This window comes from Bufo gargarizans, chromosome 3 (assembly GCF_014858855.1).
Source record: "Bufo gargarizans isolate SCDJY-AF-19 chromosome 3, ASM1485885v1, whole genome shotgun sequence".
Taxonomy (NCBI): domain Eukaryota; kingdom Metazoa; phylum Chordata; class Amphibia; order Anura; family Bufonidae; genus Bufo; species Bufo gargarizans.
In genome coordinates, this window is record NC_058082.1 from 90,365,920 (window position 1) to 90,379,851 (window position 13,932).

Below are 13,932 nucleotides of genomic sequence, written 5' to 3' on the forward strand. Positions count from 1 at the left end.
GACAATACTGCTGCTAGTTTCGGAGAGGTTGTCAGGAGACAATACTGCTGCCAGTGGCAAAGGGGTTTCAGGGGACAATACTGCTGCTAGTGGGGGAGGGGTTGTCAGGAGACGATATTGCTGCCAGTGGGAGAGATGTGGTAATTCCTGGATATTACTGTGTGCGGCACTATGGTAGTCGGTACTGCTGTGCTGCATGGTGGTGTTTATTTGGTAAATGTCATGTGCATTAAAAACCTTACAATATTTATATTGCTTGTACATAGTAATAACGCTCTATTCATTGCAGCCATACTTGTCATGGGATAACGCAAACTAGGACAAAAAAAGCACTACTACCCACAGCATCCTCGTGACTATTGTACGGGAGGAAATTGATTTCCAGAACTATCCGTACGGCCATCCCCGCCGCCGCATGTGGCCCGCAGCCGGGTGTGAGGCCGGGGACGGATTAGTGGGGCGCACACGAGTCCTGCGTCAGGAGGGGCGGGGCCGGCGGCTCAGGCAGCACTAGGACGTGCGCTCCTCCTGCAGAGCTCAGAGCAGCCAGCAATGCCGACCTGCCCGCTGCTCGCCCGCCTGCTGCTGGGAAGGGAAGAGTTAAAAAGAAGGTTCCGCTGAAGCCGTAAGACTTGGCTTTAACCCCATCACTCCCAGAGTGAATGAAGCTGGGCGCTCGCCATCCTCTCCTGCCAAGCTGCCGGGCATGAGTGACCAATTGCGGGATTATTCGGAAATCTCTTAATGGAAGCTATGTCACCTCAACAGGACAATGGTGGACAACAGCCCCGATCGTCGTCCTTGACCGGGGAGCCCAAAATATCCGGGGGCAACGAAAATCGCAAGGTAATTCATTCCAGCGTTGGCCATTCACCTTGACTATTGCAACCTGCCAGGGGGCTGTCGCTCTTTGGGTATGCTGGGAGTTGTAGTTGCATTACAGCTCGGAGGCAGATCAGTGATCAGGTCGGTGACAGTCGGCTGCCAGTGATGTCGCCTGTCACATAGTCAATACCCGAGTCCTGCGGGGACTCGTCTATGGACAGGCGTCTGCGTGTATTTATAGATGTAGCAGAGCGCAGTGTGTCATTTAACTCTTGGAGGCTGGATTGTTTGTGTGCTGTGCCATGCATATAATCTGAAATGACATCTTCATCTGACCAACTCAGATCCATCACAAGCACACATCATGTACTGGCAGATGTAGCAGAGCTGAATTCCCTTTATGCACTGTGATATCTCAGTAGGTTTACCAGGGGCTCTATAGGGGATATATGTGAAATATACATACAATGAACGATGGCGCTATTATAGACAGGTAGGTAGAAAGAAAGATAGATAGGTAGACAGATATAGATACATGATAGACATGGGATAGACAGAGATAGATATGAGAGATGGATAGATATAGATAGGAGATAGGGCTCATGCACACGACAGTATTGCTTTTTCAGTGTTTTTTATGGATCTGTTGTTCCGTTTTTTTTGTTTCCGTTTCCTTTCCGTTTTTCTGTAATGTTTTTCTGTATGGCATAAACAATATACAGTAATTACATAGAAAAAATTGGGCTGGGCATAACATTTACAATAGATGGTTCAGCAAAAACGGAACGGATACGGAAGACATACGGATGCATTTCCGTATGTGTTCCGTTTTTTTGGGCGGACCCATTGACTTGAATGTAGCCAAGCACTGTGATTTTCAGACAAGAATAGGACATGTTCTATCTTTTCACGGCACGGAAATACTGAAACGGAATGCACACGGAGACACTTCAGTATTTTTTGCTGAACCATTGAAATGAATGGTTCAGTATATGGACCGCATACTGAACTAAAAAAACGGACAGTATACTGAACGCAAAATACTGTTGTGTGCATGAGCCCTTACCAGGAGCTCTATACGGGATATATGTGAAATATACATACAATAAACGATGGCACTATTATAGACAGGTAGGTAGAAAGAAAGATAGATATGAGATAGACAGATATTATATAGATACATGATAGATAGATAGGAGATATATAGATACATTATAGATAGGAGATAGATATAGATATTAGATAGATATAGAGAGATGGATATAGATAACAGATATAGATATATGTAGACAGATATAGATGCATCGATGCTAAGTCTCCAGGGACGCCTCTGCTGCCTCTGTACACATCGGGTCCGGACGCCTCTGCTGCCTCTGTACACATCGGGTCCGGGCTCTATATATAAGGCGATATACAGTATTTTGTATTAGTGCTTAGTTAGCAAATGCATTTCCTCTATTATCTCCGACTTATGCAATTGAAAAAGGGAAACTGTCAGTAGACGGAGGCTGATACCGTATGGCGGCATGCTGTGTGGCTGGGTGACACCGTTAACTCCTTAGCGACCAGACATTATTAGAAGATCTCACAGTATACACCATACACCGTGTGCAGACAGTTCCTTCTCATCCATGACGCATTGTGATGGTTCTTATACGGCCATTAGTATTAGATGACTAACATGTAATCTACCTTTTTATACCTGAAAATAAATGTAATCCGGCTTTAATGACCAATTCTCAAAGCTTCTGGATTACGGGTCATTTATTGACACAAGCATAAACTTTACCTGCGCGGGTGGAGATTCTAGAAATTCCATAAAAACTGAGGTGGTCAAGATTGTTCAGTGTATCTTAAAGGGAACTTGTCACTATGAACATGGTGTCTGAGCTGCAAGTTATAGAGCAGGAGGAGCTGAGCAGATTGATATATAGCTTTATGGGAAAAGATTCAGAACTTCTAATTCATTCATTTACATTCCTGCTCATTCTGGGCTGTGAAGTCCAGGAGGCGGTCCTATTAGTGATTGACAGCCTTCCCTCTATGACTGTGTATACAGAGAGAGCTGTCAATCACTGATAGGACCGCCTCCTGGACTTCACAGCCCAGAATGAGCAGAGATTTAAAGTGGGAGATTTACCAAACTGGTGTAAAGTAGAACTGGCTGAGTTGCCCATAGCAACCAATCAGATTCCACCTTTCATTTTCAAAAGGAGCTGTGAAAAATGTAAGGTAGAATCTGATTGGCTGCTATGGGCAACTGAGCCAGTTCTACTTTACACCAGTTTGATAAATTCCCCCCTAAATGTATAAATTACTGAATCTTTTCCCATAAAACTATAAATTAATCTGCTCTGCTCCTCCTGCTCTATAAGGCATGCGCGGTGCTCTCTAGTTCACTTTGGATGGCTGATTCGGGAGATAGGAGCAGGTCCCTCACCTATCTGACATATGCCACCAATGTATGAGATGACAGGACCCCTTTAAGTCAAAGTCTATTATGAGATTATGGAGTTGTATTCTGAGCAGTTCTCCGGTCTCAGGATCGCCCCCTTTAGGGGATGTGCGCGCCGAGTTGTCTCTATGTTGAAAAAAACTGACGTGGAGTCCGTTTCAGGATGCCTTATGTTTTTTTAGGATATGGTTATTATTCCGATGTGGTTTTTCATCCTGCTTTAATTATTCCGTACGCAGATTCCGTGCAGAATTTGCATAAAAAAATGGCCACCCCATTTTTTTCCCCCTCAGCATGGTTTTTAAAACTGTAAGCGGAAAAAACGAGCCTTATGTATTAACAAGCGTTTCCCCCACTTAATTCAATGAGGATGATTCGCAAGCGTTTTCGGATGGGTTTTTGTACCAAAATCCACATTGAACGAACTGCATGTGAACATACCCTTACAAGCACGCAATAAATCTACAGGACCGCACTCTCTTGTAGCCGGTAAGAGCCCCCGTCCATGCTTGTAGTGCCTCCAGTGCAGACACCGGGCACCTTCAGACAAGCAATTTTCGCATACGTGTGCCGTCCGAGCGTAGCAGAACAACGACACGTTATAGTCAATGCGCCATTTCACCTGTTTTCATGGACCATTGGTCCTTTCAGATAAAAATCCCTGCTTGCTCTATTCTGGTCCGTTTTTCACGCAAGTCTTGCCCTTCAAGTCAATGGGTCTGTGAAATAAAAACAACGACACAGGGCTGCCACCCATGTGTGGTCGTTTTTTTTTTTCACGGATAGCTGCTAGGAAATGCTGGGTAGGTATCCTGATACAAAAAAAACCAATGGTAGCTTTTAACATCACTTGTCTATCAGCCCTTATTATGAAAATGGTTCCTACTTGTAGGGTGTATGCAGTAACCCAGCCCTGGGGGTGTCTGAAATTGTTTGTTGTGCAATTGCTATGTTCATCTATACCAGGGGTGCACAACCTGCGGCCCGGGGGCCACATGCGGCCCTCAATACCATTCAATGCGGCCCCCAGCCATCTGGTAGCAGACATGTACAGTCATGTGAAAAAATTAGGACACCCTTTGAAAGCATGTGGTTTTTTGTAACATTTTTAATAAAAGGTTATTTCATCTCCGTTTCAACAATACAGAGAGATTAAAGTAATCCAACTAAACAAAGAAAACTGAAGAAAAGTCTTTTCAAGATCTTCTGTAAATGTCATTCTACAAAAATGCCTATTCTAACTGAGGAAAAAGATAGGACACCCTTGCCCCTAATAGCGAGTGTTACCTCCTTTGGCTGAAATAACTGCAGTGAGACGGTTCTTGTAGCCATCTACCAGTCTTCGACATCGGTCTGAGGAAATTTTACCCCACTCCTCAATGCAGAACTTTTTCAGCTGTGAGATGTTTGAGGGGTTTCTTGCACGTACAGCCCTTTTCAAGTCACCCCACAGCATCTCAATGGGATTCAAATCTGGACTTTGACTTGGCCATTCCAGGACTCTCCATTTCTACTTTTTCAGCCAATCTTTGGTTGATTTACTAGTATGTTTTGGGTCATTGTCATGTTGCATGGTCCAGTTCCGCTTCAGCTTTAATTTTCTAACTGATGGTCTCACATGTTCTTCAAGCACCTTCTGATACACAGTAGAATTCATCGTGGATTCTATGATGGTGAGCTGACCAGGTCCTGCTGCAGCAAAGCAGCCCCAAACCATGACACTTCCACCTCCATGCTTCACAGTTGGTATGAGGTTCTTTTCTTGGAATGCTGTGTTTGATTTACGCCAAACATGTCCTCTGCTGTTGTGTCCAAATAATTCAATTTTGGACTCATCTGTCCAAAGAACATTATTCCAGAAGTCCTGGTCTTTGTCAACTTTATCTCTGGCAAATGTCAGTCTGGCCTCGATGTTTCTCTTGGAAAGCAAAGGTTTCCTCCTTGCACACCTCCCATGCAAGTTAAACTTGTACAGTCTCTTTCTGATTGTAGAGGCATGTACTTCTACATCAACAGTAGCCAGAGCCTGCTGTAGTTCTCGAGATTACACTTTAGGGTTTTTGGAGACCTCTTTTAGCATCTTGCGGTCTGCTCTTGGGGTGAACTTGCTGGGGCGACCAGTCCTGGGCATGTTGGCAGTTGTTTTGAAAGCCCTCCACTTGTAGACTATCTTCCGGACAGTGGAATGGCTGATTTCAAAATCTTTTGAGATCATTTTAAATCCCTTCCCAGACTCATAGGCTGCTACAATCTTTTTTCTGAAGTCCTCTGACAGCTCTTTTGCTCTCACCATGGTGCTCACTCTCACTTGAACAGTCAGGAGCACACCAAACTAAATGTCTGAGGTTTAAATAGGGCAAGCCTCATTCAACATGCAGAGTAACGATCTACTAATTATGTGCACCTGGTGTGATATACCTGTGTGAGATCTGAGCCAATTTAAGAGGGAATACATGTGAGGGTGTCCTATCTTTTTCCTCAGTTAGAATAGGCATTTTTGTAGAATGACATTTACAGAAGATCTTGAAAAGACTTTTCTTCAGTTTTCTTTGTTTAGTTGGATTACTTTAATCTCTCTGTATTGTTGAAACGGAGATGAAATAACCTTTTATTAAAAATGTTACAAAAAACCACATGCTTTCAAAGGGTGTCCTAATTTTTTCACATGACTGTATGTCTATGTCTTGTGGCTGCTCACATGAATCTTTCATGTATTGTCCCATTAGATGGGAGTACTAGAAGTGTAACTCGACATTTATAATATGTACTGCATGTTCAATATGCCATAAATATAGTATTTTACTTGATAATACCCCTTTAAAGTTTTATTTTCAGCCCTTGGAATTGGTTCAGGTTGACAATGTGGCCCTCAACCAGAAAAGGTTGTGCACCCCTGATCTATACCCTGTACCCCAGCAGTTGAGGTATGGTTGGCATTAGGAATGGGACTAACCACCCTATTCCTCCCGTCCCGGTAGGAGTGGGCTGGTCCTATTTCCTGCCAGCAGGGGGTGTTCTAGCTAGGACTGTGAGGAGTGAGGAAGCGCATCCAATTGCTCCTGTCCCAAGGGTCTTAGGGACTAGCATTAGATCTAGCTGATCTGTGAGACTACTATTCCAGAGAAACTGCAAGAAAACACAACTACAGATATCTTCACAGCTACAGTGTTCAGTCAGCAGAGTGACCAGCATCCACAGTTATCCAGGCCCTGCTGCAGATGAGGGACTACGGCTGAGACACCCATTACCCACATTACATCCTGGCAAGACCAACTCAAAGCCTGCATTAAATAGTGGATATCTACAGCCACAAGTGCCAGCAGGTCAGAAGAGATCAGAAAGATAGAACTTCAGAGGTGCAATTATCAGCTACTTTGCCAGTCACCATACCTTATCATCTGGAGAGAGAAAAATGGCATTGTGTACAACCAGGCTCGGACTGGCCCACCAGGAAGGCGGGGGGATTCCTCGGTGGGCCCCCCAGTCTCCTGCGCCCGGAGATAAGATGGAGGAGTTATTATTTCTCTTTTCTCAGGAGAGATAATTATTGTCGCCACTAGGTGGCAGTATTGCACAGTGATGCAGCTTTCTACTGGTGTAAATTGTACAGGAGGCCCCACGGTATCTTCTAGACCTCCGGGGCTGCTGGCAGTGAAGGAGGACCCAGGAGAGAACATGTCTGGCCATCCTCCTGCCCTCCCTGCTGTCAGAAAACTGTGGCTGCTGGAGAGAAGGACTCCTCTGCGGTGTCGGGCTGATTTCCCAGGTGTGTGACAGTAGTGAGCTGTAGGAGACTGTAGGGGGAAATAGTTTTTTTTAAATAGCAGACTCAGATCTGTGAATGTGTGCTGCACTCTGCAGAGTTCAGAGTGGCATTGGGGGGACTCTGCCCTAGGTCCCCCCCCCAATGCCTCTGCCTTAGGTGCACCCCCATTTGTACCACAGCTCCAGATGCCCCCTAATGCCTCCACTCTAAATGCACCCCTAATATTGCCTCTTCTCCAGTTGCCTCCCCTAATAACTCTGCTCCAGGATCACCACTATTACCCTGCCTCAGGTGACCCTAATGCCTCTGCTTTAGTTGCACCCCCATTAGTGCCCCAGATCCAGGTGCCCCCACTCTAAATGCACCGCTAATATTACCTCTTCTCCAGTTATCCCTGCTCCAGGATCCACACTGCCACCCTGCCTCAGGTGACCCTAATGCCTCTGCTTCAGTTATGACCCTCCGTTTGTGCCCTTTGCTCAATGCTGCCATGCATAGACATACTGGTGGAGGTTTCTGCAAGTTTTCAAGTTATCCTCTCCACACCATAGGGCATAACTATATGATTAGTGGGGTCCGATTCTGCTACCCCCACTGATCCCAGAAATGGGTCCTGTTCCCCCGTTTTGATGGTGTGGCAGGTCACACATGTCCTGCTGCTCCATTTATTCTCTTTGGGACCACAGGAAATAGCCAGCGCTGTACTCTGCCATCTCCGGTGACCCCATAGAGAATGGATGGAGAGGCAGGGCATATGCCCGACCTGCCACTAAGTCAAGAAGGGGGATCAGTGGGGGCTCCAGCATTCAGACCCCCACGGATCACTTAGTTATTGCTGATCCTGTGGATAGAGGATAACTAGAAAAGTGGACACAGGCCCTTTAACAGGCGAGCATTTCTATTTTGCCTTACATTGCTGCATCTGTGACCCGCATCCGCTGTGTTTTAACCGACAATAATGCTGCGATTTGTGAACTTTCGGTGATTGCCGCTTTTTCTTCTGCTTTTTCATCATTTCTATTTTAGTTTGACACATATTTTTGGCCAGATTTTTAATTTTTATTTGATTAGATTTTTTTATAACCCCCAAAAAAACTTTAAAGATAGGGAATGTGAAAAGGTGAAACAGCTATGACACGACAGGTGATAAGTGTCTGATTGGTGGGGTCTGACTGCTGGGACCCCCATGATCAAGGGAACAGGGTCTTAAGACTCTTGTGTACATAGATTGGCGGTAATGTAATTGAATGTCTCAGGCCCCTTTTTTCATGATCAGTGGGTGTTCCAGCAGTTAGACCCCAGCAATCTGATATTTATCACCTATCCTGTAGATAGGCGATAGGTCATTATGGTAGGACAACCCTTTTAAATATACTGTAGATTATGTGCAATCTGAGGAGGTTACGATTTGGCAAATTTCATGCCAGACATTTATGCATAAAGGGGTTAAAGAGTTTGTCTGACTTCAGTAAATTGCATTTATCATGCAGCTAATACAAGGCACCCACTAGCGTATTGTGATACTCCATATTGCCTCCTTTCCATCACATTATACGCAGCACATATCCGTGGTTACGACCGCCGTGTAATCCAGCAGCGGTGGCTGTGCTTACACACTATAGGGAAAGGCTAGAAGTGCGCATAGGCCAACACCTTTACCTATAGTGTGCAAGCACGGCCACCGCTGCTGGGCTACACAGTGGTAATAACCATGGATACGTGCTGTGTATAATGTGATGGAAAGGAGACAATATGGACAATCACAATACATTATAAGTGCCTTGTATTAATTTTCTCTACATGATAAATGCTATTTGAAGGGAGAGAACCCCTTTAAGTGTGCTACACCTAACAGGGTTAGGCATAAATGTATTGGTGTGTGCTATATACAGCGAGGAACAGAAGTATTTGAACACCCTTCGAAATCATGGAGGGGTCTGAAATTCACATTGTAGGTGCATTCCCACTCTGAGAGACAAAATAAAAAAAAATCAGGAAATCACATTGTATGATTTTTAAAGAATGTATTTGTCCTGCACTGCTGAACAGAAGTATTTGAGCACCTGAGAAAATCTGTGCTAATATTTGGTACAGAAGCCTTTGTTTGCAGTTACAGAGGTCAAACGTTTCCTGTAGTTCTTGACCAGGTTTGCACACACTGCAGCAGGGATTTTGGCCGACTCCTCCGCACAGATCTCCTCTAGATCTGTCAGGTTTCGGGGCTGTCGCTGAGCAACACAGAGTTTCAGCTCCCTCCAAAGATGTTCTGGAGACTCGCTAGGCCACTCCAGAACCTTCATATGCTTCTTACGGAGCCGCTCCTTGCTTTCCTGGCTGTGTGCTTCGGGTCGTTGTCATGTTGGAAGACCCAGCCACGACCCATCTTCAATGCTCTGACTGAGGGAAGGAGGTTGTTGCTCAAAATCTCACAATAAATGGCCCCATTTATCCTGTCCCCCAGAAAAAGCACCCCCAAACCATGATGTTACCCCCCCCCTCCCCCCCCATGCTTCACAGTAGGGATGGGGTTCTTGGGATGCAACTCATCCTTATTTTTCCTCCAAACACGACGAGTGAAGTTTAGACCAAAAAGTTCTACTTTGCTCTCTTCTGACCACATGACTTTCTCCCATGCCTCCTCTGGATCATAGATGGTCATTGGCAAACTTCAGACGGGCCTGGACATGTGATGACTTAAAGTATAACTGTCATATTTTCTTTTTTTGGAGTATTGTATTGTGGTGATTAATATCTCCTTGTTGGCCCTATTTCAACTTTTTTTCACTGTGTATTCAATTACCCCTTAATTCCACAGTTTTGTTCCCTGTACTGCCTACTTTTACCTGTGCTTAAAATCAGGTTGCTGTGCAGGGTCCGTCTATGTGTTGCTAGGCAGGGTCCGTCTATGTGTTGCTAGGCAGGGTCCGTCTATGTGTTGCTAGGCAGGGTCCGTCTATGTGTTGCTAGGCAGGGTCCGTCTATGTGTTGCTAGGCAGGGTCCGTCTATGTGTTGAAGGACGGAGGACGCAGAAGCACGCAGCGTGCAAGGTCAGATTACAGACAGCCAGGGACTGTAAGTAAATGATTAGAGCCAGGTCCTCCCCAGCAGCTGATACCAGTGCCTGGGCTGTGTGCACTTCTTTCTGTCCCTGCGCTTGGCAGACGCTCCCTCACTCAGCAGACTGGGACAATGCAGAGCTGAAGCAGCGCAGAGCAGGGAAGGGAGATCTGCCATCTGCTCAGTGTATAAATGAAAGCAACATGTGGTAAGAGGACCCCTTTGTGCTGCAGGAGATTAACCCTTTAGGGGGAGGGCTGTGGTTACTAACACTTTTGGGGGGCTGTTGTTACTGGCTAGTGAGGGCAGGCGGGATTAGCCTCAGGGGGAGGGCAGTGGCGGCCATCTTAACTAAATAGTGAAATTGCAGTTTTATGCAGACTGGTTGCTAAGGGCTGAATCTTATTAAATATGGGGTAAGTCAGTCTAATAGTAACTGATTCTGGAATATCATGTTATTAGTAACTACATATATGAAAATCGAAATTAGGGTCTAAGTGTGACAGTTATCCTTTAAGCAGGGGAGCCTTCCGTGCAATGCATGATTTGAAGCCATGACGGCATAGTGTTCTACCGACAGTGACCTTTGAAACTGCTGTCCCAGCTCTCTTCATGTCATTGACCAGCTCCCCCCTTGTGAGATCTTGCATGGAGCCCCAGTCCGAGGGAGAGTGACAGTCGTCTTTAGCCTCTTCCATTTTCTAACAACTGCTCCAACAGTTGATCTATTTTCACCAAACTGCTTGGCAATTGCCCCGTACCCCCTTCTAGCATTGTGGAGGTCCACAATTTTGTCTCATGTGTCTTCTGACAGCTCTTTCGTCTTGCCTATGGTAGTAGTTGGCGTCTGACTGACTGTGGGGTGGACAGGTGTCTTTAAAGAGCTCAGACAGGTGCTACTAAATTAGATTAATGAGTGGAGTAGAGGTGGACTTTTTAAAGGCGCAGTAACAGGTCTTTGAGAGCCAGAATTGAGGAGATGCCTCTAGCAGCAGCCTGCACCTGTCCTCAGGGGCTGCACTGCTGAGGAGAGGTCCGGCAGGATGTGCTGCTGCCATCAGAAGCCTCCCCAGGGCTCCCCTCCTCTACTCTGCTCCTCTTCCCTGTCCTGGCACAGAGTCCTCCTCTACTGTTATGTAATTCATGTGCAGCAGTCGGGACAGAGGAAGGGGGGAAGAGAGCCTGCTGCACTGCCTGCTGAGGAGATGTACTCCCTGCTCAGAAGGTAAGTGTGTGCCAGTGTAATAGGTGTGTGTGTACATATATATACATATGTAGTGTACTGTATTCTGTACATATGTATGTGCTATGTGTGTGTAATTATCTAATGTACCTGTATATATGTGAATGAGTAAATGTATATGTGTGTACTATATGTACAGTATATATGATGTGTGTGTGTGTGTGTATATATACATACACTCAGATATAGCAGAGCTAACACACACTTGATGAGTTTTCACATTTAGTTAATGCGTTATGAGTAGTGTTGAGCGAACTTGTGTTTCAAGTTCAGCGTACAAGGTTTGGGTTTTCTAAGAATCCCGTTATGAATTCCGGTACCACGGACCACAACGGAATTCTATGATAGCATGAACCACGGAAGCCCATAAGAGGCTTTCCGTATTACATTGTGTCATAATAGAAGACTATGTTGACCATGCTATGCCGTCATAGAGTTCTCCTATGGTCCGTGGTAGCAGAATCCATAACGGAATTCTTAGATAACCTGAACCTTGTACGCCAAACTTGAAAATACAAGTTCACTCAACACTAGTTATGACTGTGACTGTTAACGTTGTCATATTCCCCCCCCCCCCCCCACTCAGCCCCTCTGACATTTCATACCCCAATGCTCTCCCTTGTCCTGCGCTGAATTGCGCAGGGCAAGGGCTTTTTCTGCAGATCTAGTGATGTCACCGAATCTCCAGAAAAATTCTCCAGATTCGGCGCAGGGCAAGGGAAATGCTCTGATGCTCATGTCACAGGGGCTGAGTGGGGAAAGAAGGGATATGTCCGGGGTTCAGCTCTGAACCCGGACAAAATAAAGCCATCTGATCGCTGCACTTTGATGCCGTATTAGTCTTCGTTCACATCTTTGGTATCTGGTAGAGCAGGGGTCAGCAACCTTCGGCACTTCAGGTGTGGTGAAACTGCAACTCCCAGCATGCACACTTGCTTGGCTGTTCTCAGAACTCCCATAGAAGTGAGTGGAGCATGTTGGGAGTTGTAGTTTCACAACAGCTGGAGTGCCGGAGGTTGCTGATCCCTGTGGTAGAGAACATCCTGCCAGAGTTCACTAATCCACCACTGCTGGTTTCTGCAGTAGAACAGTTTTTGTCAGGCTGAAACCCTGCTGGAAGTCTGCCATAGTCTATGGCAGGAAAGCTTTAGGTTGTCCAGGCATGCTGGGAGTTGTAGTTTTGCAACAGCTGGAGGGTGATGGTTGGGCATTCCTGGTGAAGGGCAGAATCTAGCAATGCTGGATCCAGTGAACTCTGGCAGGATGTTCTCTGCCGGATGCAGTCGCCTGAGATATGAATGAAGCCTTAGGCCGGGTTCACATCACTGTTCCGTTTTCCGTTCTTCTATCTATACCGTCAGAAGAAGAGATAAATTAATAAAACACAGATCCTGTATTTTAAGCGTCTGTTGTGCTCAGTTACGCACATTTTGTATGCTCTTTAGCCATTTCCATCTGATATCAGTTTTTTTTTATGTAAAAAAAAGTTCTGCACAAAGTATTTTTTTCTTACCGTCTAAAATAACGTATCTCAGATGGAAATGGCTAAAATGGATGCAAAATGTGCATAAATGAGCATAACGGATGCTTACAATACAGGCTCTGTTTTATTGCTTTTTTTTTCTTTTCTTTTCTGACGGATCAGAAAAACAGAAAACTAACAGTGATGTGAACGCGGGCTTGGACGGTAGTGCTATATAGTACATTATACCTACTAATGTGACCCCTTGTGTACATGTTGTTTCATAAGCAAAAACAGTAGTAATGTGTAATGTAGCCCCAATGTACCTACAGTTCATGGGTGAGGGAGGGGAGCGGCTGGGGTAGAAGGTTGGAGGGACCAGGGATGGGTAGTCAGCGGGGCTTGGAAAGGACCATGGGGGCCCAATTCAGATTCCTGCTATGGGGCCCAATGAATTCTATGCACACCCCTGCTTGTCTGTAATGCCGACACTAATAGGACATGTTCTATAATTTTGCGGACATGTGGACATACAGACATGGAATGCACATGCAGTCATTTCCGTTTTTTTGCGGCTCCATTGAAGTGAATGGTTTCGCATACACGGAAAAAAACATAAGTTTGTGTGCAGGAGCCCTAAGGTGGGCCCCCAGAATCAGTTACACTGGTGGGCCCTAAGTATCCCAGTCAGACACTGTGTACAACTACTGCTAAGTGACTTCTGGCCTTATTCTTTATACCACCATTTCACTGCACTGATCCCCAGGACCAACGGCCTGAGGGAGTCCACCATGACACATCATCTCATCAGAGCCACTACCACTCCCATATTGAGCACAGGAAATCTGCAAAGTGGATGAGATTTTACACACTGCGGATTGGTCAATATATGCTGTGGAATTAATTTTCAGATTTCCACGAACTTAGACAAAATATCTTTGGCAAATCGTACATTTTGCCACGGAATCATAGAAAAATCTGCCCTGTGTTGACCGAACCTGTAAATTAAATGGTTGCAACAACACAAATACTGTATATTAGGCAATTATACATGTAAACTTACACCAAACCGGAGCTTTTATTGATGGGTTTCTAGCGTACATAGAAGAAAATGGGCACCATA

At 45.4% G+C, this 13,932-nt stretch overlaps 1 protein-coding gene across 1 annotated transcript in view; it reads left to right on the forward strand.

Moving 5' to 3' along the window:
- The first annotated feature begins 266 nt into the window (after nt 1-266).
- ARHGAP20 (Rho GTPase activating protein 20) overlaps nt 267-13,932 on the forward strand; it is a 121,535-nt gene continuing 107,869 nt past the window's right edge. The window contains exon 1 of the mRNA XM_044287347.1: nt 267-846. Coding sequence (XP_044143282.1) covers nt 745-846 — 102 coding nt within the window. The 5' untranslated portion in view covers nt 267-744. The remainder of the gene's footprint in view (nt 847-13,932) is intronic.